We start from the raw sequence: 27250 nt of genomic DNA, 5'->3' as shown, positions 1-27250 counted from the left end.
GAGGAGCGAGCGAGCGAGCGAGCGAGAGAGCGAGCGAGCGAGAGAGCGAGCGAGCGAGCGAGCGAGAGAGCGAGCGAGCGAGCGAGCGAGCGAGCGAGCGAGCGAGCGAGCGAGCGAGCGAGCGAGCGAGCGAGCGAGCGAGCGAGAGAGCGAGCGAGAGCGAGCGCGAGAGAGCGAGCGAGCGAGCGAGCGAGAGCGAGCGAGCGAGCGAGCGAGCGAGCGAGCGAGCGAGCGAGCGAGCGAGCGAGCGAGCGAGCGAGCGAGCGAGCGAGCGAGCGAGCGAGGAGCGAGCGAGCGAGCAGCGAGAGAGCGAGCGAGCGAGCGAAGCGAGCGAGCGAGCGAGCGAGCGAGCGAGCGAGCGAGCGATCTATATCTATCTATCTATATCTATCTATCTATCTATCTATCTATCTATCTATTTATATATCTATCTATCTATCGATTCACCCTGACTCTAACCAAATTACATGTAGTGTACCCCAACTTAAAGATTTCAATTAAAATTTTTACTAATAGAAAAATCACACACAAAACGTGTAACAGAAAAAATTTACATTTTTACTCATAGTTTGAACCTGAAATTTTTTATATTTATTCAAAATGATAAAATTGAAAAATGAAAAAACTAATGGCAAATTAACACGAGATTTAAAAGATGGTATAAATAAAGAAGAAGAAGAAGGCAACGACAACAACAAAAAAATGTTAGAGATTTTCACAAAACTATGAATGCATGAATGAAAAGTAAAAGTCTTAAATAGAGAGTGTAACGACTTATTAATTTTTACAACATACTACGTGAGATTTTATCTGAAAAAAAAAAATGGCATGACCGAATGAATGATCGTTTAAAAAGACGGTATGGCAAGCATGCGTAAATTTGTTTTTATTTTGATAATAAAAAAATGATAAATATCTCTGGTAAATCAAGAGTATTTAAAATAATTTAATTTATTTTTTGCATTAATGGATAAGTTGAAATAAATCTCTGTAGAAATATTGGTAGGATTTCAAATCAATGAGAAATTATAGAGTTAAGAACTGACATTTGAATAATGCTGGCATTTACACTAGTTAAATCAATTTAGAACAGGTATCGGCAGGGAGTAGGTGAGAAAGCAAATTTATAAAATTCTTTAAATTGATAACTTATTCATAAACATTTAAGAAATCCTTAAACTATTTTCAACCAGGTTTTGTCAAAATCAAAATCACTCATATACAGACACACCTTCCATCTACACCTACACTCCTATAATGAAAACAAGATTTATTTAATACTTTGTAATTTTTATAAGCCATTGTCTTTTAAAAGTTTTAAGCCCTGTTTATAATACTATGAGTCATAGCCAACTCCGGGGAATGACTTGTGTGTCAGGCTGACTGGTTGAGTGTCTGTCTGAGTTGGTTGGTTGGTATGCATCAAGTTAATTTGTAAGTTTCTTGGATTTTTTTGCATGTACAAAGTTTGAATTTTAAGTTGTAGATTTTTTCAAGTTTTATTACTTCTGTTGTTGTTGTTATTATGTTCACTTATTTGAATTTAGTTTCGGTTTTATTTTTGTTATTTTTTTCAAGTTTGTTTTAAAGATATTTTCTTTGTTGTTTTAGGTTTTTTTTTTAATAAATTCTTGGTATTTTTAAAAAGTTTAAATCATGTCAAATTGTTAAGAAATATGAAATTACAAAGGTTTGCGGTAAACAACATATTTTATTCAAAATTCTTAAACAAATTTCAAACATGGATTACAAATTCTGAAAATTTTTTCAATTAATATTTTAGCTTAAAATTTAATACAAGAAAAGATCACCTCACTTATGAATAAGATCTTATTAAGCTTCAGCTTTAGTTCAAATTAATCCAAAATCAGTTATACACACACATATAATTTAGCTTCGGTCAAGCACTAATTTCTACATTTTCCGAAAAATTGTGATATTTTTTTGTTACAAATAAAATTACGACACAACAGCAATCACAGCAACAACAGCCGACAATACTTGAGGCAACAACAATAACAACAAAAACAAGTTAATTGAAAATACAAACATATAATAAATTATAATCAGCATAAGAGCAGTACCGAGTAGTATTTGTATAAAACCCAGCAAACATTTTAGCTTAAATAGTTTTTATAGACTACCTACTACTATTCTCAAATGGTCAAAGACTATCAGCTGTAACAAGTGGAACTTTTTCTCCATATCTGAAATGAATTGGTTTAGAATCTTTTTATTGGCACCCGTTAGGAATACGCTAGAGAAATAATAACTTAATAAGTTAAGTTTCCCCCAAACCTAAGCGAGGAGAGAGTCTCTATCCAGACAACCTTGAATCACACCAACAAATGGTTCACTTCATACCCTTTGGTAGGATCCATTGTGTACATCCAGTGAAAAAAGTTAGATATTTCTTCGAACGAGTCTTTAAAGTCTTCTTTAAGCTTTGCCGAATTAAGTCTTAATGATAGTTGATATACTAGTCCTTGGGTTGACTCAGAATCCTAAGCAAGGAGAGAGTCCTTATCAAGACAGAACCTTGGATTACAATATGTTGCTTCACTTCATGTTCGTTGTTAGATCCATTGTGTAAATCCAGAAAGAAAATTTAGGAATTTCTTCGAACGACTTAACTTTTGTGAAAATTCCAAAGAAGATCGAGATTCCATGGCCGTTTCCATCAAGACTTCTTTAAGTTCTCACCGATTTTAGAAGATTGCAGTTATACACTATCGTTTGGTTCTAGAGGCAAGTATTTCAAGAACCTTGTGCAGAGATTTTAGAGAGCTCAATGTCGATATACAACTAATACCTCTAGGACTTTCGGGTTACATAGATAATTTATCTTCTTGTTATGTTGTTGCATTGAGATCAGCATAATCGTCTAGAGATTTGTGGCATTTAAATCTTTACATAGATCTGTCAAGTACCAAGAGTATCATTAACGAAATCAACGGCAAAAGCTTCTGGTTAGTCTTAGAATAACCGCAGGGTTTTGATAATACAGTAATCAATGACGCCGCATTTTGAGCACTCAACGTCTTCACATACTAAAGAGAGGACTTGGAGTTCTTCAGTTTTTACATTTTCCATTCCTTTCTAGTTCTTTCTTTGCAGGGTCATTGGACTCCGAAACCTGATTGCCATTTTCGACATCTAGCAGCTTAGAAATGATTAGTAACTAACTCCTAGCCGGTTTTGTAATAGTTAAATTCTTTTAATCTTCTACAAATCCGCCTGAGTCAACGTCCGAATGTAAACTGTTCTGTCTAGTCAGTACAACTCCAATTGATAAATCCAAGGTATCCTGGCCACTGTTGCTTTAATGCCACATAGAACTGTGGCTTCCATCTCAGTACTTTTGTTATCCTGTTTTCAAGCTGACTAAAAGTCTTCGAATGTTCATTTATTACCCGAATATCTCAATAAGATCGGAATTGCTATTCCATTGCACTTGCAGAAGGAAGAGTGCTTTAAAAGCTTTCCTTACAGAAAGGATAGATGAAAAACCGATATATGTATACGCTATTGATTTTAGTGCAAACTTTATGAACAGTTGCCAGTACGTCTGATTCGACTTTTTGTAGAAAGATCAAGTGCCACTAGCATTATTAATTAACTGATTACATCCCATTATAGAAGATAATACTAGATTCGTTATCTGAACTTTTGTAGAAGAAGATTTATGTTTGTAGATTGTTTTAAGAGAGAAAACCGCCCTTACGATCTTAAAACATTCACGATTATTCGGTTTACTATTACTAAAACAATTTGTTTGCTGGGTTGCTTTGCAATAGACAGCCCCACAACACTGTTGCGGTGTGCGCCCCGTAAATTAATAGCAGCAACACTTGAACGCTGATTGACTGTAATTGAATTAACAATAAGAAGCTGAAAAGAAATCTTTTTATCAGTTTTATTATTTTTCCGGAATTTTATCATCTCAACAAAAAAAGTCTATTTAAAAAAATAATGTTCGAAATATTGTATTTAAAATGGACAGACGGATAAATGATGCTGAGAAAATAATAAAATTGAACTGAAAATAAATTTTATGGCGATTATTTATTAAAGGCAAAAAATTTTTGCAAATATATTGATTTTAACAAATGTTTTCTATTCAAAGTATTTGTTGTCTATTTATTATAATTAAAACTTTATTTGATGTTGGTTAATAGAGATTTTTGATTTATTTTGAGGTTAGAAATGAGCAAACATTTTTAGGTTAGAATTTTTATCTTTAAAGCAGCAAGTGTAACGTACTTGTTTAGGTACTTAGAGTAAAATTTTCTTTAAATTAGTTCTAAATTTTATTTTTAGCACTTTTTTAATGACTGAAAAAGCAAGGTTAGAGTAAATTACTTTTAAATTAGTTCATTTACCTGCTTTAACTCTTTTTTTATTTACACAGTTTGCTTTTAATATTTCCTTTCTTTGTCACTATTATTATTATTATTTTCTCAACATTCTTTCCAACCACATTCAGGAAACATTTAAATGCGATTATCATTTGTCAAATTTTGTTGATTCTAGTTAAATAAACGTATGACTCATCAATCTCATAGCTAAAGATCAAAATTCAGCATAATTCTCAAAGTCTGAGAATAGAATTTTGTTTAAACATTTGTGTTTTTTTTTTTTTGTTTTGTTTAAGATTTAATGAAGAAGTCATTAATAAAACACTCGAAGTTTTTTCTTATACTTTTCAAAAACTGTGGGAATGGGAAAATTAGTGATAAATTTCAAATTAGAAATCGGAGCTGTTCAATTAAGAACTTAAATATAGAGATGAAATGAGGTCGTTTTTAATTTTGAACGATTTCATAGAGAATTGAAAAAAAAAACAAAGAAAAGCTTCAAAAAAGAGTGGTTTTAATTTACCAATAGAGGTTCTTAATGGATCATATAACTGAAGATATATTGGTTAACTAATTACAAATTCTATTAAACTGAATTTGAACTAAATTTCAAATATAAAGTTCATTATGTTTGGACTTTTGCTTTAAAATCTTTTAATCTATACAATTAATTGCCACAATTAAACTTTTAATTGAACAACTTTAAAACTTCTTAAACTAGAACTTTTCAAATCGGTTACAGATAACAAACTTTCAAACTTTGTCCGATACCCTTTGTTATTAAAACTTTAAAAGTCAATTATATTTTCAATATAATTGTAGATTTTTTACAAAAAAAAAAAAAAAAAAAAAAAACAGGTGTGGCCAAAAACAAAAACCATATTGCAAAAGTCTTAAGACCACAGTTAAAGGTAAGTCTGTGGTTACAATTCAATACAACTTTAGGGTTTTTTTCTTGTTTATATATTCATTCTCTGGGTTTTTGTGAAAACCAATTAAAAATACATAATTTATTTGTTAAAAAATACCGGTTTTCTTTTAACTTTGTATCACCTTTTTTTTTTGTCGTTGGTGGCTGTAACTGTTGTTACAGCATTGTTTTAAGTCCAGAGCTGGAAAATTAAAAATAAACTTTGAAAATGTTAATCTGCTATTGAGTTTGAGTCAAAAGTGTTTAATAAATGTTGAACTAATTCCCGAATTAGTTGAAATTTATTATTCATGTTGGCAGCAGTTGATGAAAATCGAAAATACTTTATATTCTAACTGGGGATAGCAAACGATACCCGAAATTCTCGGGAAATTTTTAGAATTTAAAAAGAAAAAAAAATAATAAAGTTATAATAATGTGTCGAGATTAAATTGAAATATTTTGGGAGCGATGTTATGTTACTGATGGGAAAAATTGTAAGGAACTACGCACAGAAAACTGTGTTTCTGAACATTGCACGATGATTTGTAGATCGTTATATAAGATTTTTATACCAACAATAGGCTCGATAGCAGCAAATCAGATATAGAGACTAGAATATACAATGAGATTCAAACATGAAGAATATTCAGAAAAATCCGGGGATTCCGAAACCGCGATTCGTGATCGATTAAAATTGATCGGAATTTTAGTTTCTTTTTCTAATTTTTCTAAAATTCCGGGATTCTGAAAGATATAAGAGTAATAAAACCTTTATTTTCATGCTAAGAGTTAGAACTTTCAGATAACATTAAAAAATGTTTTTTAAACATTCACTCGATTCGTGATCGATTAAAATTGATTGGACTCGTTTGATTTTATGACTTTCGATATTAATGAAGAAATTCAGTACATTTTGATTAATTCGCGCGTAAGGAGAAGGAAAATTTGCCTCGTGACTAATGCTTCCAATTAGAGTTCGATTCTAGAAGGAAAGGACTAGTTCCATGAGTTTTAATCAGAATTTTCTAGTTTGAATTTATGACTTTGGATATTGATGAAGAAATTTATCACTTTTTGATTCATTCGCGGATAAGGAAAAGGAAAATTTGTCTCATGACTGATGCATCAAATAAGAGTTCCATTCTAGAAGGGAAGAATTAGATCGGTGAGTAAACAAAATTCAAAACATTCCGATTCTTTTGCGGGTAGGGGAAGGAAAATTTGTCTCGTGACTAATGCTTTAAATAAGAGTTCGATTCTAGAAGGGAATGACTAGTTTCGTTAGTGGTTCTTGGAAATTAAATTAGTTCTATAACATATTCACATTTAGAAAGTTTTAGGAAACTACAGAAGAACCAGTTCTGTTACTGATTCGTTGAGAAGGTGAAAGAAAATTAGACTTAGTTTCGGTTCTTTTAATCGGCGGCCAATTTTCAAAGGATTATGACGAAACGTTTTTTTAACTTTAGATTGGGATTTCTCAAAAACCTGATGTGATGGAGAAATTTTTGAGATTTATACTTTATAGCCTCAGTTTTTATTATTTCAACTTCCGAAATCGAGATTCGTAATCGATTAAAATTGATTCGAAAGTTCATTCGAACACCAAAGGGGCAATTAAAAAATGCAACAAGAAGTAAATTTAGATTCGTTAAGCGTGGTTTAAACTTTCTTTTGGTGAAAACTAACACCTTGGTTCACTTTGCCAAGTTAAAATGGGAGATTCCCTAGATTCCTAAGAACCAATCACGGAACTAGTTTTATGTCAGTTCTCTTTCCTCTAGAGAAGTTACGAAGAAGTTATATAAAGTCATCATATTTATTTAAGATTATGACTTTCGATATCAAATTGAATACATTTTGTGTTCGCTACGAAATTTCATTCGTTCACGAATGTGTTAATTCTGTCCCAACCTTCCTTTAGTTTCCTTCAATGAGATGAAAACTTTTCTCTTTTAGCATTTCGCCAAGTTAAAAGGTATAACCCTCTAAAATGGTTTCGAAAGTACCAGTTATAGTTCATTCGTTCAAGAACGCGGTATTCAAAAAACGCAACAAGTTCATTTAACGTCGGGCAGTGAGGTGAAAGCATTCCTTTTCAATACATAAGCAAGTGGAGGACCCTCTAAATTGCTTCCAAAGACCCATTTGCTGGACTTCTTGATTTTAAGCTATCAGTGAAGGTACCTTACATACTCCTTACATACGTAATGAGTATGTAAGGTAACCTCAAAAGTACTTAATAAATTACAACAGTAGTTGTTATCCCAACCCTGTTAGATATTGTATAATAAATATTTTCTAATGTTGTTGATTACTAACAACTACTCGAACATTATTAAATAACCGATTACTATGTTTTTTTCTGAGTTTTTCATAATTAAGTACGTGTTTAGATTTAAAAAATTATTGAAAAATATTTCAAAGTTCTTTTAATTAATAACAGAATAGATTATTTTCAAAATTCCAATAAAGACAAAAAAATATGCAAAAGTATTCATTATTATTATTGTGGTGATAATAATGATTAGGTTTTTTACGTATTTCCGTTAAAGATTTTTTTCAACGAGATAAAAACAAATTCTTGACCAAAATACGTAGAAAAGAAATAAAATAAATAATGGCTTAAACGTAAAAAACACACACTAAAGCAAACTTTAATAGAAGTGAGTTTTTTAAAACCAGTTTAGATACGAAATGAAAAAAAAAAACACACACAAAAGAATACGAGGAGTTTTTAAAAGAATGTCTGAATACCTGACCTTTACGTCCCTGTATTTGATTTTTATGAACGTACATATTTCTTTGTTGATATTTTTTCAGTTCGCCTTTTGTTGTTTAAATTATTGTTGTAATCTTTGTTGGTTTTTATGGCTTTATTTTATGGTCTTAGATGTTGTAATATTGGCTTAAAGTTACTGGGTTTTTTGTTATGGTTTTCTTGATCTTTTATTGCTTTCAGCGGTTTTTGGAATATATTTGCAACTTTTGCAATTAACTTCAATATTAAGAAGTGTTTTTTTAGACAAAAGAATATATAAAGAAGGTTGAGACTTTTGACATCGACTTTAATTTATTGAGTATGAAAATATTGCTAAATGCAAGAATTAAAAGCTGTGATAAATGTTGAAACTTAATCTGAAATGGTTTAAGACATTTGTGGTGGGTAAAATGGGGGCAAATTTTGAAATTTTAAAACTGTTATAGAGTGGTTTTAGGAAGAAGAGAATTGCAAGGAAACTAGTTACGTAACTAGATCTTGAAAGAGAGAGATTGATTGTAGGAGGGGAAGAGTATAGAAAAAAACTAGTCCTTTCACTGCTTCTATGGAAGAACATTCTAGAATGGGAGGTCTTGAATTGGAATGAAACTTCATCTAAACTAGTTTTCAGTCTATTGTCTAGTATAAAGTCTAGCCTAGTAGTTTATAGTGTATTCTAGTCTATAGTCTATTCTATAGTCTAGTCTATAGTATAGTCTATAGTATAGTCTATAGTCTAGTCTATAGTCTAGTCTATAGTCTAGTCTATAGTCTAGTCTAGTCTAGTCTATAGTCTAGTCTATAGTCTAGTCTATAGTCTAGTCTATAGTCTAGTCTATAGTCTAGTCTATAGTCTAGTCTATAGTCTAGTCTAGTCTAGTCTATAGTCTAGTCTATAGTCTAGTCTATAGTCTAGTCTATAGTCTAGTCTATAGTCTAGTCTATAGTCTAGTCTATAGTCTAGTCTATAGTCTAGTCTATAGTCTAGTCTATAGTCTAGTCTATAGTCTAGTCTATAGTCTAGTCTATAGTCTAGTCTATAGTCTAGTCTATAGTCTAGTCTATAGTCTAGTCTATAGTCTAGTCTATAGTCTAGTCTATAGTCTAGTCTATAGTCTAGTCTATAGTCTAGTCTATAGTCTAGTCTATAGTCTAGTCTATAGTCTAGTCTATAGTCTAGTCTATAGTCTAGTCTATAGTCTAGTCTATAGTCTAGTCTATAGTCTAGTCTATAGTCTAGTCTATAGTCTAGTCTATAGTCTAGTCTATAGTCTAGTCTATAGTCTAGTCTATAGTCTAGTCTATAGTCTAGTCTACTTTTTTTCAACAGTCACAAGACTAGTTCGTTTTAATCAGTTGGACAAATTTTCTGTTGGGAAGATATATCCATTGAATTTATATTCATTTCTCTGCTACTGTTTATCTGAACAAATTATAAATTATATAAATTTATAAACAAATCATAAATTATAAAAAAAAAAATCCTATAAACAAAAGACACAACTTTAGGTAACCATTTTATTACAAAAGAATTAAACAAAAATCAAATTCCTATTTAATTCTAAAGAAAAAGAAATAACTTTTAAAACCCAGCTTAAACCTATGACTCACCGTAAACAGAAAATAAAATGGCAAAAAGAATTAACAAAAAAAGAAAAAGGCAAGCAACACAAACCGACAGAGAAACACATAAACAACAATAAACAATAAAAAAACAACTTATATTTGCAAAAATATATAAAACAAAATAATAAAATAAAAAAAATATGGAAAAACGGCAAAATGATGTTGAAAGTCGTTTTGCCAGTTTCAAATATTGTTGGTATTTGTTTGGTTTTTTTTTTTGTTTGGTTTTAGTTAAAACTGCTAAAGTTGGTTTTTGTTATTATTATTTCTGTTGTGTTAACTATTTTTTTCTTTAATTTAAACTTAAAAAAACCAACTTAATTAAAAATATATAAACTAAAATTTTGTAATATAAACTAATTACCAACAAAGATATAGGTTAATAATACAAAGAGTTTTGTTTTTTTTTTAGTTTTATTATAATTATCATGAATTATAATAAAACAAATGAAATGTTAAAAGAAACATTTAATTTTTAAGAAGAAATTTTAATTAAAATTAAATTATAAATATTCACAAGGTGGCTAATTGTGGAAAAAAGAGAGTTTTACTTCAATTTCATTAAAAATATTAATTTCAATTGAATTTTTGTTATAAAACATAATTTTCGGTTGAAAAGTAAATTTTTTATATTTTCGTACTTAAATTAAATTTTTCGAAGTTTGCTTTCTCACTCCCAAATTATTATTTTAGCATTTAAGCTTTGAATTTTACTTAAAAAGCTTAAAAAGTAAATTTTTTTAATTTTTGAACATAATTTCGAATTTTTCGAAGTTTGTTTTTTTTTACAGCTAAAACATTAATTTGACATTTAAACTTAGCATTTTATTAAAAAAACATAATTTTTTATTAAAAAATGACATTTAAAATTTTCGAAATTAATTTCGAATTTTTCGAAAATAATTTTTTTTACTGAAATTTTATTAAGAACTACGTATTTAAGCTTAAGAAATCATTTGTTATCCAAAAACTTGGTTTCGAACTCAAGTTCGAATTTTTCGAAAATACGTTTATTGCTTTGAAAACATAAATTTATATAGAAAATTAATATAAATTTTGAATTAGACTTTATTTTTATGAAAAACTAAATTTCGAACATAACTTGTAATTTACGAAATTTTCGAAATTAAATTTTTTGTTTGAAAACTTTTTAAATTAACTGCAAATTTGGAATTTTGACTTAAAAAGTTGAATTTTGCTCAAAAACTAAATTTCGAACTCAAGTTCGAATTTTCGAAATTTTCAAAGATTCGTTTTTTGCTTTTAAACCATAAATTTATATAGAAAATTTATAAAAATTAGAATTCTAGTTTCAAAAAACAACTTTTTTATAAGAAAAACTAAATTTCGAACATAATTTCAAATTTTTCGAACTTTAATTTTTTACTGAAAAACTTTTAAATTTTATTAAAAATTATGTATAAAAGCTATAGAAATTAGTTTTTATCAAAAAACATAATTTCGAATTTACGAAATTAATTTCGAATTTTTTGAAAATACGTTTTTGCTATAAAAACATAAATTTATGCAGAAAATGAATAAAGTTTTGAATTAAACTTTCAAAAACGATTAATTTTTTTAATTTCGAATTTTTCGAACTTATTTCTTTTGCTTAAAAACTTATAAAATTAACTGCAAATTAAGAATTTCGGCTTAAAAAGTTAAATTTTGCCCATAAACTAAGTTTCGAACTCAAGTTCAAATTTTCGAGATTAATTTGGAATTTTCGAAAATTGGTTTTTTGTTTTAAAAACATAATATTTCTATATAAATTTATGTTTTTAAAACCATTTTTTTATAAGAAAAACTAAATTTAAAATTTTATTAAAAATTACTTTTTTAAGCTTAAGAAATCAGTTTTTATCAAAAAAAAAAATTTATTTCGAACGCAAGTTCGAATTTTCGAAATTTATTTCGAATTGTTTGAACTTAAATTTTTTGTTTAAAAAACGTTTAAATTTAATTAAGAATTATCAATTTATGATTAAAAATATTTTTTTTTCTCAAAAACTTCATTTCGAACACAAGTTCGAATTTTCGAACTTAGTCTTAAATTTTTCGAACTTAAATTTTTTACTGAAAAACTTTGAAATTTGATTAAAAATTACTTTTTTAAGCTTAAGAAATCAGTTTTTATCAAAAAAATTCATTTCGAACTCAAGTTCGAATTTATGAAACTTATTTCGACTTTTTCGAACTTAAATTTTTTGTTTAAAAAACGTTTAAACTTTAGAAGAATTATGAATTTATGATTAAAAATAATTTTTTTATCAAAAAACTTCATTTCGAACTCAAGTTCGAATTTTCGAACTTAAATTTTTTACTGAAAAACTTTTAAATTTTATTAAAAATTACTTTTTTTAGCTTAAGAAATCATTTTTATCAAACTTCATTTCAAACTCAAGTTCGAATTTTCAAAATTTCGAATTTTTCGAACTTTTTGTGTAAAAAAAATTTAAACTTAATTAAGAATTATGAATTTATGATTAAAATATATTTTTTTTTTATCAAAAAGCTTAATTTCGAACTCAAGTTCGAATTTTCGAAATTAATTTCGAATTTTTCGAACTTAAATTTTTTATCTAAAAAAAATGTATAAAAGTGAGTAAGAATAAAGAATTTATTATTCAAAAATATTTTTTTATCAAAAACATAATTTCGAACTCAAGTTCGAATTTTCGAAATTAATTTCCAATTTTTCAAAAATCAGTTTTATGCCTTAAAAACATAAATTTATAAAAAAATTAAAAAAAAAATATGTTTTTCAAATTTTTTGTCAACTTTTCATTTGTCCACATTTGTTTGCGTAACCCCTGTTAAAACTGTTTTTTGTTATTTTTAGCAAATAAACAAATAACTAGTTAACATTTTTAAACTAGTTAAATAATAATTTGAAACAAAAACGTTATTTTTAATGGCTTAAACTAAAATAGAAGTATAAATAAATAGGAAAATAAAATAAAACAAAAACTTACCTTGATTTTAATTTCAGTCCATTTAAATATTTAAATCCAAGTTTTTTTTTTCACTTTTTCAAAGATGATTGATTGATTATTTTACAAAAAATACAAGACATTCGAAACTTAAAGCGTTTGATGCTGCTGACTGATTGTTGGTCGATGTTGTATAATTTTCTGAATAAATAAAACTGTTATAAATTTATTTTTTTAATGGTGACTTGTTGTCGTGTTTTCTTCTGCCTCCAAATTTTATTGTTGTTTTTCAGCTGCTGTTGCTTGTTTTTCTTGTTGTGTTGTTGCTATTTTTTAAATTTTTTATCAATCAATGAGTGGAATGACTGAAAGTTGCTGGATTTAATAATGATGATGGTTGTTGTTGGTGGTTCCACATTTAATATAAGGTTTTATGTTTACGGCTTGTTATTTATTTTTATTTTATAATGCGGAAATGCTATTTTCGTTTTAAAAACAACAATTTTTACGTATTTTTTTATTTAAATATTTTGCTACAATTTATTGCAAATGTATCAATTTTCAAGAGACGTTAACAAATTAAAATTAAACGACATTCAATTACCCGCACTTAGACACTGTTAAACAAAAAATTATAAATTATTTTATTTTTATAAACATTTTTTTTTAAATGATTTTTAAATTAACTTTTTTTCCAAAGATTTTACTATTAACACGATCATTAATTATAACCAAACTTGTTTTTTGAAACTTTTTTATTTTTATATATTTTTTCGTTAGGAACCCTCGTTTTAATTAAACTTTTATATTCATTTGTTATTTTATTTATTTATTCCTTTTTTTGTTTAAAATACTGGCTGTTATTGTTGTTTTTTTATATTTTAGACGAAAACATTAAACATCACACTTAATTTTAGTATTTTGTATATCTTCTTTTTTTTTAAATAATTATCCGACACACGAACTGAACGTACGAAAAATTATATGCTTTAAAAATACAGACACTTCCACCGCGTTCCAATGTTTGTACTCGAATGATTGTGTTTTTGAAATTTCAACTTTTAGTGCTGTCTGTCCCCCAAATCTAACATATAGACAACATACTCTCAAACAATAAACACACACTCTTGCATACACCAGCAACTCTTGTTTGGATGTTTATACCCTACATCACTTGAGTGTGGTGGGTATTAGATGGTTGAGATGGTGTTTATAACATTCGTAAATAATAGTCCCAGTCTTACCTTAAAGTATAGGGTCTCTACTTTATAGCCCAGACTATAGTCTAGTCTATAGTAAGGAATATAATCCAGTCTATAGTCCAGACTATAGTGCACTCTATAGTCCAGACTATAATCAAGACTATAGTCTAGTCTATAGTAAAGACTATAGTCTAGTTAATAGTCCAGACTATAGTCTAGTCTATAGTCCAGACTATAGTCAAGACTATAATCTAGTCTATAGTCCAGACTATAGTCAAGACTATAATCTAGTCTATAGTCCAGACTATAGTCCAGACTATAGTCAAGACTATAGTCTAGTCTAGTCTATAGTCCAGACTATCGTCTAGTCTATAGTCAAGACTCTAGTCTAGTCTATAGTCCAAACTGTAGTCTAGTTTATAGTCCAGACTTTAGTCTAGACTATAGTCCAGGATTATAGTCTAGTTTATAGTCCAGACTATAGTCCAGACTATATTCTAGTCTATATTCCAGACTATAGTCTAGTCTATAGTCCAGACTATAGTCTAGTCTAGTCTATAGTCCAGACTATAGTCTAGTCTATAGTCCAGACTATAGTCTAGTCTATAGTCCAGACTATAGTCTAGTCTAGTCTATAGTCCAGACTATAGTCTAGTCTATAGTCCAGACTATAGTCTAGTCTAGTCTATAGTCCAGACTATAGTCTAGTCTATAGTCCAGACTATAGTCTAGTATATAGTCCAGACTATAGTCTAGTTATAGTCCAGACTATAGTCTAGTCTATAGTCCAGATTATAGTCTAGTCTATAGTCCAGATTATAGTCTAGTCTATAGTCCAGAATATAGTCTAGTCTCTAGTCCAGTCTATAGTCTAGTCTATAGTCCACACTATAGTCTTCTCTATAATCCAGACTATAGTCTACTCTAGAGTCTAGTCTATAACCCAGACCAATAGTTTATAGTCCAGACTACAGTCTACTCTATAGTCCAGACTATAGACTACTCTATAGTCCAGACTATAGTCTACTCTATAGTCCAGACTATAGTCTACTCTATAGTCCAGACTATAGTCTACTCTATAGTCCACACTATAGTCTTCTCTATAATCCAGACTATAGTCTACTCTAGAGTCTAGGCTATAAAGAACTCTTTGCCGTTATCTGCTTCATAGGTAATGTAGTTCAATATATAGTCGTTCACGACCCACTACTACTTTCCTCCTATTTATTAATTCAGTTGCTATTCTTCTTTTATTAATATATATTTCTGCTTCACTTTTTAAAATTTTTGTATGAGAGCGAGAGTAAGTTCGAACGAGTTGAGTAAGTAATTCTTATAAATCAAAAATTGATAGAAATATCCATAAACAATAAAAAATGAAGCTGGTTGGAGCTACATAAAAAATTGTGCATAAACATTTGATCTCAGTTTGTTTGTTGTTTCTTTATCAAAAAAAAAAAAAAAAAAAACGTTTTATTAAAAAAGAGCATAATTTTTGTAAAATATGTTTGTGTGATTAATGAGCGGAAATTAAGAGTTTTTACGTTATTTTGAAAAAAAAAAAAAATAACATAAAGAAATAATATGCATATTTCCTTTGGAGCAACATTTAAGATTAAATAAAGTGTTGCAAAGATTGTATGCTATACTTGGAAAGTTGGGAATATTGAAGTCTACACTATCAGAAATCTATCTCTTTATAAGATTAGTTCACTACTGTAAAGAAATACTTGGTTTAGTTTAAGGAAATTGTCGCAATTTTCTATAATACGTTAACTTATTGGTTTAGGTCTTCCTTTTTTAACAAAAATCGAACGAATTTATTTAAAAAATTAGCAAAATAACCTAAACTAATATTAAAAAGAATATCTGTTTTTAAAAAAATTCTCAACATTTTCAAAAAACATTAAAATATTTGAAATTCCCTGTGAAATGCCAACAACCACTGACTCTCACAAATTTGTTTACATAAATGTTTGACGTCCGGTCAATAAATAGGGAAAATCAAAGAGAAAAAACAACAACAAATCGAAGCAAATAACAAAAAAATCAAATATAAATAAGTAATAAAATAAAACCTGTTTCTATAGAAAACTGCATCAGCCAAACCTCCACCACACCAGCAACAACAACAACAAAAACCACCACACTGTTGAAGTGGGTACTTCAAGTTTTTTTCTTTGATTTTGATTGTTTTGTACTAAAAGTGCATTTCGTTACAACAACTGTCTACATGTGTAAGAGTATGTATACAGTTTAATAACAATAACAAAAATGTATTTTAAACAACAGCTTGTTGTTGTTCTTTAATGCATTTCAACACCTCAGTGATCTAAGCAATTTATTTTCTGTTTATGTTTCAAATCAACAAAGAGAAAATTTCCGTTAAAAGAGTACAAAATCAAAAACCGATAAAAATTTAAAAAATAAGAGTTTTCTTTAGAAAGAGTAGATATAACATAAGAGTGTGTTAGTAATTTACTTGTTATTAGAATAATTGTGTTATAATTTAAAGAAATTTTAATAAAATTAAAGGCGTTTTTGTAAATGTTGTTTTATGAAAATAATATTATGATAACGTTTACGAATAAAACGCCCCATACTAAAAGCTGGTAAGTTGAATGCATTTAATTAAATAGATATTTTCTTTATCTGTTTCTATATGCTTCAACACCCACTGATTTTTTTATTAATTTTTTTTAATTTAATTTATTTTTTTTTTGTATTTAAAATATAAAAATGTTTTCTTTTTAATATACAAAAGACACCCTTTATTAATTGGAGAGGAGGAGGCCCGAACAGATAGATAGATAAGATAGATAGATAGATAGATAGATAGATAGATAGATAGATAGATAGATAGATAGATAGATAGATAGATAGATAGATAGATAGATAGATAGATAGATAGATAGATAGATAGATAGATAGATAGATAGATAGATAGATAGATAGATAGATAGATAGATAGATAGATAGATAGATAGATAGATAGATAGATAGATAGATAGATAGATAGGTAGATAGATAGATAGATAGATAGATAGATAGATAGATAGATAGATAGATAGATAGATAGATAGATAGATAGATAGATAGATAGATAGATAGATAGATAGATAGATAGATAGATAGATAGATAGATAGATAGATAGATAGATAGATAGATAGATAGATAGATAGATAGATAGATAGATAGATAGATAGATAGATAGATAGATAGATAGATAGATAGATAGATAGATAGATAGATAGATAGATAGATAGATAGATAGATAGATAGATAGATAGATAGATAGATAGACTAATTGTGTAGGTAATACTAGTCTTTCTGGGATACTTGATTAATATTTTCCAAAGTTTTCGAATCCACCCCATATTCCCGACTACGAACTCTAAACCAATATCATTTAACTGCTTAATAGCGATTTAACAACAATTGCTTTAAACAAACACTTTTATTTTTATTCGTTTTACCAACACGCTTTGTTGTATATTTTCCATTTTGTTTACGCCCGATGCAATAATTATTGAATAATTATGGTTAAATTAACAAGATATTGTTATTAATAGCAATTAATAATTAAATGTAAAAAAAAACGATTAATTAGTGAAAGTAAAATTGCACTTTAGTAAAAGAAAAAAAAAGTATTTTAAATCGATTATATACAAACTGAACTATAAACAATTTCAACAAAACAATTGCATGATCAATTGCTTTCCTTCGGTTGGCTGAATTGTTAAATGAAATTTACAAAAAAATGAAAAACATTTCAAATATACATTTAATTAAAGAAATTTGCATAATTAAAAATATTTCACTTGAGATTTAAAAGAAAAATGAAAGTAAATTTTATTTTTTTTAAGAAATAAAAAACTTGTTGAAATTTAAAGTTATTTTAATTTATTTTTTATTTAACATTTTTATTGATTTGTTTTTTGTATTAAGCCAAGCTTAAAAAGAGTAATTATAAATTATAAAAAAAAATATTTAGTTTAAAAAACAAAAAATTTATAACTGCAAGATCTCATGCTCCCAATCGATTATATTTAGTTGAGGTTTAAAGCGTTTGATGGGATCTAAAATGAAATAAAATTTTATAGAAATTTTTTTTAAAATAGTTCAGACTTTGTTGATAAGATAACACATTCTTGTCAATGATGATGAATAGGACATTTCCTCGAAATTCTTAATTCTTTCTCCAAATCATTTCGTCTTGCATTTGTCAATTACTTTCACTACTCTAGTACTCTTGCCTGTACTTTTGTCATTTGTTGTTAACGGTGATGAATATGAGATTTCCTTGAAATTCTTAATTCTTTCTCCAAATCATCTTGTCTTGCAATTGTCAATTACTGTTACTACTCCAGTACTCTTGCCTGTACATTTGTCATTTGTTGTTTTTCTTAATTATCACTAAATTATTGAACTTATTTTTTTATACAAAAATCCAATTAAACATTTCACTTTCTACACATTGCCAATTTTTTAACGAAAACATAAAATTTAAAAAAAAAAATTATAATTTGTACGATATAAACACAAAATGTACTTGAATTCTTAAAATATAAAGTAAATTTTAATCGAAACGAATCATCGAACGAATCGAAGAATCATTTCAGTTTCTTGAAGAGCAAGCTTGGAACTTGAAATGTTCGCCTTTATTTCTGGAAGCTCTGCTGTGTGGTAACCAGTGCAGACACATTCAAAATGCTGTCTTAAGGAGCTTATAAATTACTTTCGAACATCGTCTACACAAGGAAACGAATATCCTTCCAATCAAAGAACACAATGATATGACCAACTATAACATCACACAGTTAGATGTTTCCCCCAGTACATGTCAGGTAGGGTGTTCGTATATACGAGGAGAACAAGAAGTCAAAGTGCTTTATATGAACGGTGGTACTTTTTCAACCACAGGGAGAGCTGATTAAGCGACTCAACACCGCCCCTTTGTTCTTCTTAGACAACGTTGGCAATTTTTGTTCATGCTCCTACCGGTCCATCTACAAGCACTTTACTCAATTTCTCGAGCTACCTAATATCTGACCATTGTTGCCCCATTGTAACAGATGCGATGGGCTCTGTTCAGTCGTCAACAGCACTTAGAGACGTATTCGATAAACCGAATCCATCAAATAAGCCGAGGACTTGTATTCACTCTGAGAGAACACACTCTGCTATCGCATGTATAAGATACCATTCATCCATCACAATACAACCCAGCACACTTTTCAGTCATTCGAGAAGGGTGGGTAAGGTCCGTATACCCCTACATTCAACCCGAATCATAAACACTTAACTCATTCCTAACGCTTACTCTCTCAGTCACTCCTCTGTTGGGTATCTGTTGTCTCGGCAACAGCACCGAACTTATGCCGAATTATAGACTTTAACGTACATCAGCCTTTTAACCTATATTCACTCCAATTTGGGTTTAAACTACAGCCACCACGTGCACCCCGAAGGGATCTCTCCAATGACCGGGACAAGACATAATCCGAAAGACTGTCCTGAGGGCTACCGGTTCCTGTGGTACCAGATTATGTGATTCTCTGGTTCGACAACATGTTAAATCATTTCAAGGAAAGGCCGAGGATACATTTGATCATCACCAGCACCTCTATTCCCAAGGATTGCAATAACACTTAGATAAGAATCTTTCATGAATATAACATGCCGCCGGGGGTATACGAGTAGAACATAAGTAGTTGTATGTAGCATCCATTAGATCAGGATGGAGCAACAGGCTTAATACATAGACCGTGCCCAAAGAATGTCCAGCATGTGGTCAAATTCTCCATTGATACCCACCACACATTCAATAATCAATACATTGACCAATCTTTAGAATAGATTGTACTAGTCATTAAATTAGTTTATAGACTAATCCATAAACTATTATATTTAATAGTTCCTAGACTATTCAATAGACAAATGTGGATACCAGCCAATGGTCTTGTCCATAGATTGAGGGGTTAACTCTATTCAATTACTCATTTAAAATATATTCATTAGTCTTCTCTTTATCAAACTTTTCTAAAAATCAATTTCATGAAATTTTGATAATTAAATAAATAAATTTCATGAAATTATATATTTTTAAACTTTTAATTGTTTACTGTGCGTGTTTTAATTAGAGGGCGTAAAAGTTTTAAACGAATGATTCAGTTTATGTTTTTTTCAAATTTTAGACAAATTAAATACAATCTAAAGTCATAAAAGATTAGAGAAGCACAAATACCAGTAGAAGTTTTCCATTGAATTATTAATTTGTTTGCTTAATTTGAATACTAAATTGTTTAATATATCTAACGACATTTACTCAATGTATGCTTGTCTTAACAACTAAAAGTTTCTGCAGATTTTTGTAAAATTGTTCTATTAAAATTTTGCTAAAAATTTGCTGAGTTTTTAAACATTACTTCTAGAAATTTATAATTTACTTTCTTTTTCTTGGGATTTAAAATCTAGTCCAAATGAATGATTAAATGATACATATCTCATAAAAACACAAACTGTACTTACCCAACATAGCATAACGTTGTTCATTTTGTAATTGTGTATAATCAAAATTGGGTCCTTGTAAAAACTGTTGAGCCGCCGTTACAGACAGCATTTCAGGAATCCAAATATCATCCAAAGAATCTTGCATTAATCTTAATAAATCTTTCAATTGTTGCTGTAAATTGGTGGCTTCATTTTCCTTATTACAAAGAACTAAAGCTTTGCAGGTATCGTGTATATGCTGCTGTTGATTAAAACATTTGGTGATTTGTGTATAAAGAGCACTTATATAGGCGATATCTTCGAAAGGATTGCCCGGCTTAAAGCTTAACAATTTGCGTTCATGCTTACGGCGATTTTTGCTAGAACGGAAAGTTTTGCTAAAAAGTAAAAAAAGGAAAATAGAATTAAATAAACTTTTCAACAATTTTATATATTTTTGTTCTCACCCTGTGCCCCTAGAGCTGGCTGTATAACGTGAGGATCTTAAGCTGGTGGTATCGGATAGTAAATCACATTCATCTATATCCATTTGATCATTGCCATCTAGTAAATTTTGTGCTTGTTTAGAGCGTATGATGCGAACCTCCAATAGACGAGCTTTATGTTTAATAAATTCCGCTTCATCTGCTGCTAAATTATTGGAAAGTATTTCATGATAAGACATCAGTTTGGGTATTAAGAGATTTTGTAGTAATTCGTCTTTCTTGTCGCCATCTTCATTTACATTGATTTCATAAATTGCTGTTAAGAATAATTTACCCGCAAATAGACATTCAAGAGCTGAAGTGAAATTATTGGAATATTTTTTGGCCAATTCAAACGCTTCCAAATGTTTGCCTTGTTCTTGTAGTGGTGAGATGAGGGAGCTGTAAAGGTAAAAAGGCTGGTGATGAAAAAATGTTGTTGACAGAAGAGCAGTTTTCTTAGTGAAAAATTAAAAAATGAAAGTTTTGAGCTTTTTGAAAAAAAGCTTTTCCAGAAACAAATTAGAAGCTTCCTAAATGTTTATGTTTTTTAAGAAAAATAAAGCTTTTTATGCTCTTTTATAATTTTTGATACTAAAAAGCTTTTTAAGTTTTTTACCAAAAAGCTTTTTAAGCTTTTGTTATCAAAAAACTTTTTAAGCTTTTGTTACCAAAAAAAAAAAAACTTTTTTAACTTTTGATAAAAAAACTTTTTAAGCTATTATGATAAAAAAGATTTTTTTAAAAGCTTATTTATTTTTTTTTATTCAAAAAAATATTTTTTTCAAAATAATAAAATTGGAAAAAGCTTCTTTTTAATTGTTGGAAGGAAGTGAAAAAAAGCTGTTTTAAAAAAAGAGCTTTTTTGGTGGAAAAGCTTTTTATGCTTTTTATGATTTTTTAAAAACGCTTTTTATGCTTTTTAAACAATAAATATATTTTCAGAATTTTTAAGGAAAATTGTATTTTTGTGAAAAAACCTTAAAAGCTTTTTGAAGAAAAAACTTTCCGAAAGTATTTTTGGCAAACATTTTTAATAAATTTATAATAAAAATTTATTGAAAAAAGCTTTTATAACATTTTTGAAAAAAAAATAGTTTTTTGGTATAAAAAAGCTTTTTAAGTTTTTTGAAAAAATTGCGAATTTTATTGAAAAAAGTAAGTTTTTGTTGTTTTGCTTTTTTATATTTTTGTGAAAAAAGCTTTTTAAATTTTTTTTTTGTGAAAAAAGTCCATAAAAAGCTTTTTAAGCAATTTTATGAAAAGAGCTTTTTGAAGAAGAAGCTTTTATGGTTCTTGGAAAAAGCTTTTCATTCTCTTTTATATTAAAGAAAAAAATTTTAAAGCTTTTTTGAAAAATAAAAAAAAAACTTTTTTGATGAAAACAACAAAAACTTGTTTTAAAAAAAGCTTTTAACGAAATGTTTTTCTGCAAAATGAAAATAAATATTTAACTGTTTTATACTTACTTTGCTACAGTGGCCACCGACTCTGGATCAATCTTCTTGGCCAGCACTAATACCCTCTGCCAATCTAAAACATGCTTAGCACTTAACAAAGCCTGCTGCATATTGAGACCCCGCTCATATAAAATACTGGCATTTTCAAATTTACCCTTGCCTCTCAAATAATCAGCAAAAGCTAAACAAATTTCCCGATAACAATCCTCATCCTCCTGGTAAGCTCTTAAAGCCTGAGCATAATATTCATGTTTCTTAATAAAAGCCAAAGCTTCATCAAACTTTTCTTTGCCACAATTGGCTATATGTTTCAAAGCTTTTGCGAAACGTTTCAAATGTTCATCAATTTTGAATTTACGATAATTTAATTCATACGATTTTAATTCATTAAGAAAAGCTAAATATTCTTTGGGATCCTTTTGTGACTTTTGGGCTACAAAGAGTACTAGGCCAAAATCATAGGTGCCTAAGGCAACATTGTACAGTTCATTAACATCCACCAAGTACAAGAGATATTTTAAGGCATCTTCGGCAGCTGCTGCTCCAGTACCATCTGTGTTATTGTCATTTCTCTTATCTTGCCATATAAGTTCCAAAGCCTTTTCCAATTCACCCATTTTTACATAGGCGGTTAATATAGGCAAACGATAACGTTTCTCACTGCTTTGTTCCATGCGAGCACATAAAGCTTTACATAAATATAAAACTTTATTTTCAATTTTAAAGTCTTCGGGATAGGTTTGAGAGTTTTCTTTATAATTGCTGGAATACATGGTTTTAGTAAAGTCCTGCAAATAATTTATGGAAATTTGTTTAATTTTTGTTTAAATTTAGAATGATTTTAAAGAATTCCTACCTCATTTTGCAAATCACTAAGAAACAGATTAAGCCAATTCGGATTTTGTATTTCCTGCAGAAAAACATCTAAACGATTGACAAAATCACACATATTGTGATCACACAATATGTTCAAATTAATACGCTGTTTGCGCAGCATATCAAAAGCCAAACAATATTTCTGAGACTCCAATAAAGCACCCACCAATTCCAAAGATAAAACTCTAGGACAAATAGCTTCCAAATTACCACGAGGCATTTGTAATACAGTTCTAGCTGACTCGGCTACCGTGGTAATCAGTTTGGAACCTCTTTCCAAACGTCTTTCATTAACCAAGCACAAATCACTTAAACGTAAAAAGTGCAGAGAAGCTAGTTTGGTAAAGGTTAGATAATTACCCGCCATACAAAAGGAGGTAACATCTTGAGCAGAACGCTGGGAGTTAATAAACAAACCCTGATTAATGGTTAAAGCAATAGTAAAGGTTTCTGCCTCCAAAGGCCTTATAAAGGTTTCCAATTGTTCTATTAGATTTTCAAATTCAGCATGTAAACGTCTACTGGTTTCACGATTACTATCCACATCAAAGACCAATTGTATTAAACGACAATCATCCATTAATTGATAAAACAATTCACAGGGTTGTTCCCGGCCCGAGGGTGCTAGAGTATAAATAGTGCCGGGTATATTGACCGTGGAAACAGTTTTAAAACAGTTTTGTGTTAAGTCCAAACTAAAGAATTTTAAAGCGGTAACATTATCCTGGGTATTATAGGCCAATAAATAAGTATCCTCAAAACTTTCAAACCATTGCAAATTGGCATATTGTAAAGGTTGCAGTAAATCAGCTGATTCCAAAGATTTTAATACACCTTGTTTGATAAATTTAGTAGGTGTTGTTACTTTAGCTTTAAACAAATGTATATTATGCTTAGAATCATAGAGGCACAGTTGTAAATCCTCCTGAACTCCCTGCAAGCAAACGGCTGCTATGAAAGCTTCACCTTCCAGCAATAATTCCTGGCTGCACATGGGTGGTGGTATGACCGCTTTGCTAAAATCAGTTAATAATAAACGTTTACCATCCACCACACACACTAGACCTGAACGATTAAAACGATCTATAGACCAGTGCCATTTATACACCAAATATTTGCCATTTTCAAACAACAAATGCAAAGTTTTCTCTTCCCCAATACGATTATCCCAGAGCAAATAGTTGATTTGATTTTCAGAAGAAAATTCCAATACCTGTTTTAAATACCAATGATAGTTTCCAATAGTATACAAATATAGTTTTTGTTGCGTCTTAAGGCAAAGTATCTCTGAATCCGAACTCCATTTTATGCTCTCAACAGGTTCATTTTGTAGATCAAAAGGTAAAACCAATTCACGATGTCTTAGGCCATTCTTTTCGAAGAAAGCAATACAGCTTTTATTGGGCAATCTTTGTGGCACAGCAATCCAATTGCCAGAAGGTCTCCAGCCCACGGCGGGGCTTAGATTAGGTTGTTTTTCGGCCACATACTGTAATTTGCCTTCTTTGTCGAAAACCTTAAAGGTACGTCCCTTGGCTGAAGAAACATAAGACACCACAAAGTAGGCGCCATCAGCACGCCAATCTACATGAATATCCTGCAACACAAAATATTTTTTTTATATTTTAACAAAATTTCTTTAAAATGCTCATCATACCTGGGGTAATTCATCTACATTAACTTTCGTTCCATCATCCAGCTTTTGTTTGGCTGCCTGCTTACCCTCGGAGCCATGAAATTGGGTCTCCTTTTTACCCCAGCCCACATTGACAAACTCTCCCTCAGCCTCAGCGTTTTCATCTGACAAACTATGCTCCATTAAAGGATCATAAGTACAAGTCATTACCACCACATTGTGATGTTTAGTAACAAATACAACCACCTCTTGATCAGGACTCCAAGACATGCATTCTATACCCACATCACAGAAGGTGCCCTCATTAATCTGTAGACTATCAGGATTCACCAATAAAACTTCACCCACTGAGGTAGCCAAACATATTTCATTTTCTAAAGCTAAATATTCAGCTGCTACAATGTCTGGAACTTCAGCCAATACTTTGGGGGGCTCCGTTGAACCGGGTTTGTATAAAAACAATTTGTCATCGGTGACCACAAAACGATTATCATCGGATTTACCCGAATTGGGATTAATTAAAAGGTATTTGGCTTGCGCTATACCTTGGCTATACTGTTGGTTATATTTTAGTTTTAAATTACGCATATTTTTTCACTTTTTTTCCTTTTAAAAATTCAATAAATTATTTCAACACGTGCCGCAATCAACAGAAAAACAAAAAAACATTTGTTTTGCTTTTTACAGCAATTTGCTGTTGGGAGCAGAGATACAAGCCGAGACGGCTCAAATCAGCGGCGGCTGGCCGCCGGTAATATTTTACAAGACGCGCCGCCGACTTCTTTCGGCTTAAAGGCTATGCCGGCTTAAACGTAGCCGCTGATAAAGATTAGAATCGCACATGTATTTCAGAACATAATTTCACCAATTTGAACGGAGTTGCCACTATTTTAAATTCTTATGGCAAATTGAAAAGAGTTGCCACACAATATTGTGCTAATATTAAAATAGTGAAAACTACTATAAATGTCAATTTTCTGCAGAAAAAAACTTATATAGAGACAGGTTTCTATGTAACAGGCTATTATACAAAGATTTTTTAATATAATATACCTAAAGAAGTTAAATTGAGCCGACAATTTAGCCGCCGCTGATATTTTCTGTAATAAGCCGCCGCCGCCGATCATTTCGCATCGGCTTGTATCTCTGGTTGGGAGCCCGTTATTATGTATTCATATGTATAAGTTAATAAACCAAAAACAATGTTTCATAAAAAAGTACCAAAAATAAGTAAAATTTTCACCCCTTAACCGTCCGAATATCCAAAAAATACTAAATTCATATTTTTATTCGTTCGTCAAGTTATGAAGGATTCAAAAATATTTTTTTAATGTTCTCTTGTTTAAAAGATACATGGGGTGCAAAAGAAGTACCAAATTACAGTTTTTACTTGTTTATTCCCCAAAGGGGCCGAATTTGAAAAAATTACCGGACACCTGTCCGCTTTTTTTTAAATGAACGACGATAAGCTTTAACTGTTTTTGTAACTTTTCTAGTTTAGGAGATTTGAGGTTACCGAATTTACGTTTTTACCCTTTTTTAAGACCCAAATTTCCAAAAATCCCGTCTTATTGGATACATTTGGTGGGAGACTAACATCCTGCCCAAATTTCAGCTCTTTAGCTTCAACCGTTTAGGCTCTACGATGATGAATCAGTCAGTCAGTCAGTAACGTTAGAATTTTATATATGTACGTCTGTAGTATATATTTTTCGTGCATTGAATTATACTGTAAAAACATTGTAGTGTTCGACTTGAATTCAAGTTTCCTTTTCACTGGAGATATTGAATTAAAGTGTAATGAAAGTGTATTTCAACACTTGAAATTTGAATGTTTGACTGGAATTAAACTTGTTTTAAACTTTAATTCCAGCTAGAATGCTTTATTTGGTATAGTGTGACAACTATAAGGGATCTAAAGTCGACATAAAGCCCACAATGGTTAGTACCAATATTTTGCTCAAACAACATCTACATACCTAGCCAGGTTATATCCTCTAGGTCCGTAAAGACATTCTCTACAAAGCTATAAATTTGTATAAAAGGCGGCTTAACAATTGTTTCTTGCAAATATTCGGCCACCATAGAGTTTGGAGACAACAAGAGCTTCACTGAAAGGCACACCAGACAGACATCGCGCTCTATTATGGGTGTATGTTAGTGATTCTGCTGAGATCAATGGTATAATAATAAGTATGTATCCCAAGGATACCCACTGAATACGGCAATCAGCTTCCGTCCATTGCCTCTAGGTGATAATATACCATGTCACCACTAGCCGACCGACCACCACCCGCCTAGGTGACTAGGGAGGTATACAATTGCCACTCTCTTGTGGGCATTCTTCCAGGAGACCATCATGATGACTCCTCTTTCTTGAAAAGAAAGACGTTCTTTATAGACAAATAAATAATTAATTAACACCATTACTTACATTTTGTAATCTTTTAGATCTCACAAACAGGCCAAATCAATCAATATTTTTAGTATTTACACTTAAATACTTT

At 30.0% G+C, this 27250-nt stretch overlaps 2 protein-coding genes across 3 annotated transcripts in view; both read right to left on the bottom strand.

The window, feature by feature from the left end:
* LOC119610017 overlaps nucleotides 1–13627 on the bottom strand; it is a 44424-nt gene extending 30797 nt beyond the window's left edge. For both annotated transcript variants that reach the window (XM_037965083.1, XM_037965084.1), the window contains exon 1: nucleotides 12634–13627. The gene's annotated coding sequence lies outside the window, so the exon portion shown is untranslated. The remainder of the gene's footprint in view (nucleotides 1–12633) is intronic.
* A 4065-nt stretch (nucleotides 13628–17692) lies between these two features.
* Nucleotides 17693–25494, bottom strand: LOC119610018 (putative elongator complex protein 1). Its single transcript, XM_037965085.1, has 6 exons — nucleotides 24765–25494; nucleotides 23088–24704; nucleotides 22241–23019; nucleotides 20754–21173; nucleotides 20326–20684; nucleotides 17693–17873 (listed from the first exon to the last, which is right to left on the bottom strand). Exons 1-6 carry the CDS (start codon nucleotides 25329–25331, stop codon nucleotides 17806–17808), a joined length of 3810 nt encoding a protein of 1269 aa, XP_037821013.1. The 5' UTR covers nucleotides 25332–25494; the 3' UTR covers nucleotides 17693–17805.
* Between the last annotated feature and the right edge of the window lie 1756 nt (nucleotides 25495–27250).

Source organism: Lucilia sericata, unplaced genomic scaffold, assembly GCF_015586225.1.
Source record: "Lucilia sericata isolate MDLA Ls3-8-SP2 unplaced genomic scaffold, ASM1558622v1 Contig001104F_arrow, whole genome shotgun sequence".
NCBI lineage: Eukaryota > Metazoa > Arthropoda > Insecta > Diptera > Calliphoridae > Lucilia > Lucilia sericata.
The sequence above is the reverse complement of the archived record's forward strand: the minus strand, read 5'-3'. Positions and strand labels throughout refer to the sequence as shown.

Bases quoted from the DNA above. Each gene is read 5' to 3' on its own strand.
- LOC119610018 (XM_037965085.1), bottom strand. From the start codon at position 25,331: ATGCGTAATTTAAAACTAAAATATAACCAACAGTATAGCCAAGGTATA. The intron at 24,705-24,764 runs GTATGATGAGCA...TTTGTGTTGCAG, and splicing joins ATGTAGATGAATTACCCCAG to GATATTCATGTAGATTGGCG. The intron at 17,874-20,325 runs GTAAGTACAGTT...ATTTCATTTTAG, and splicing joins ACAACGTTATGCTATGTTGG to ATCCCATCAAACGCTTTAAA.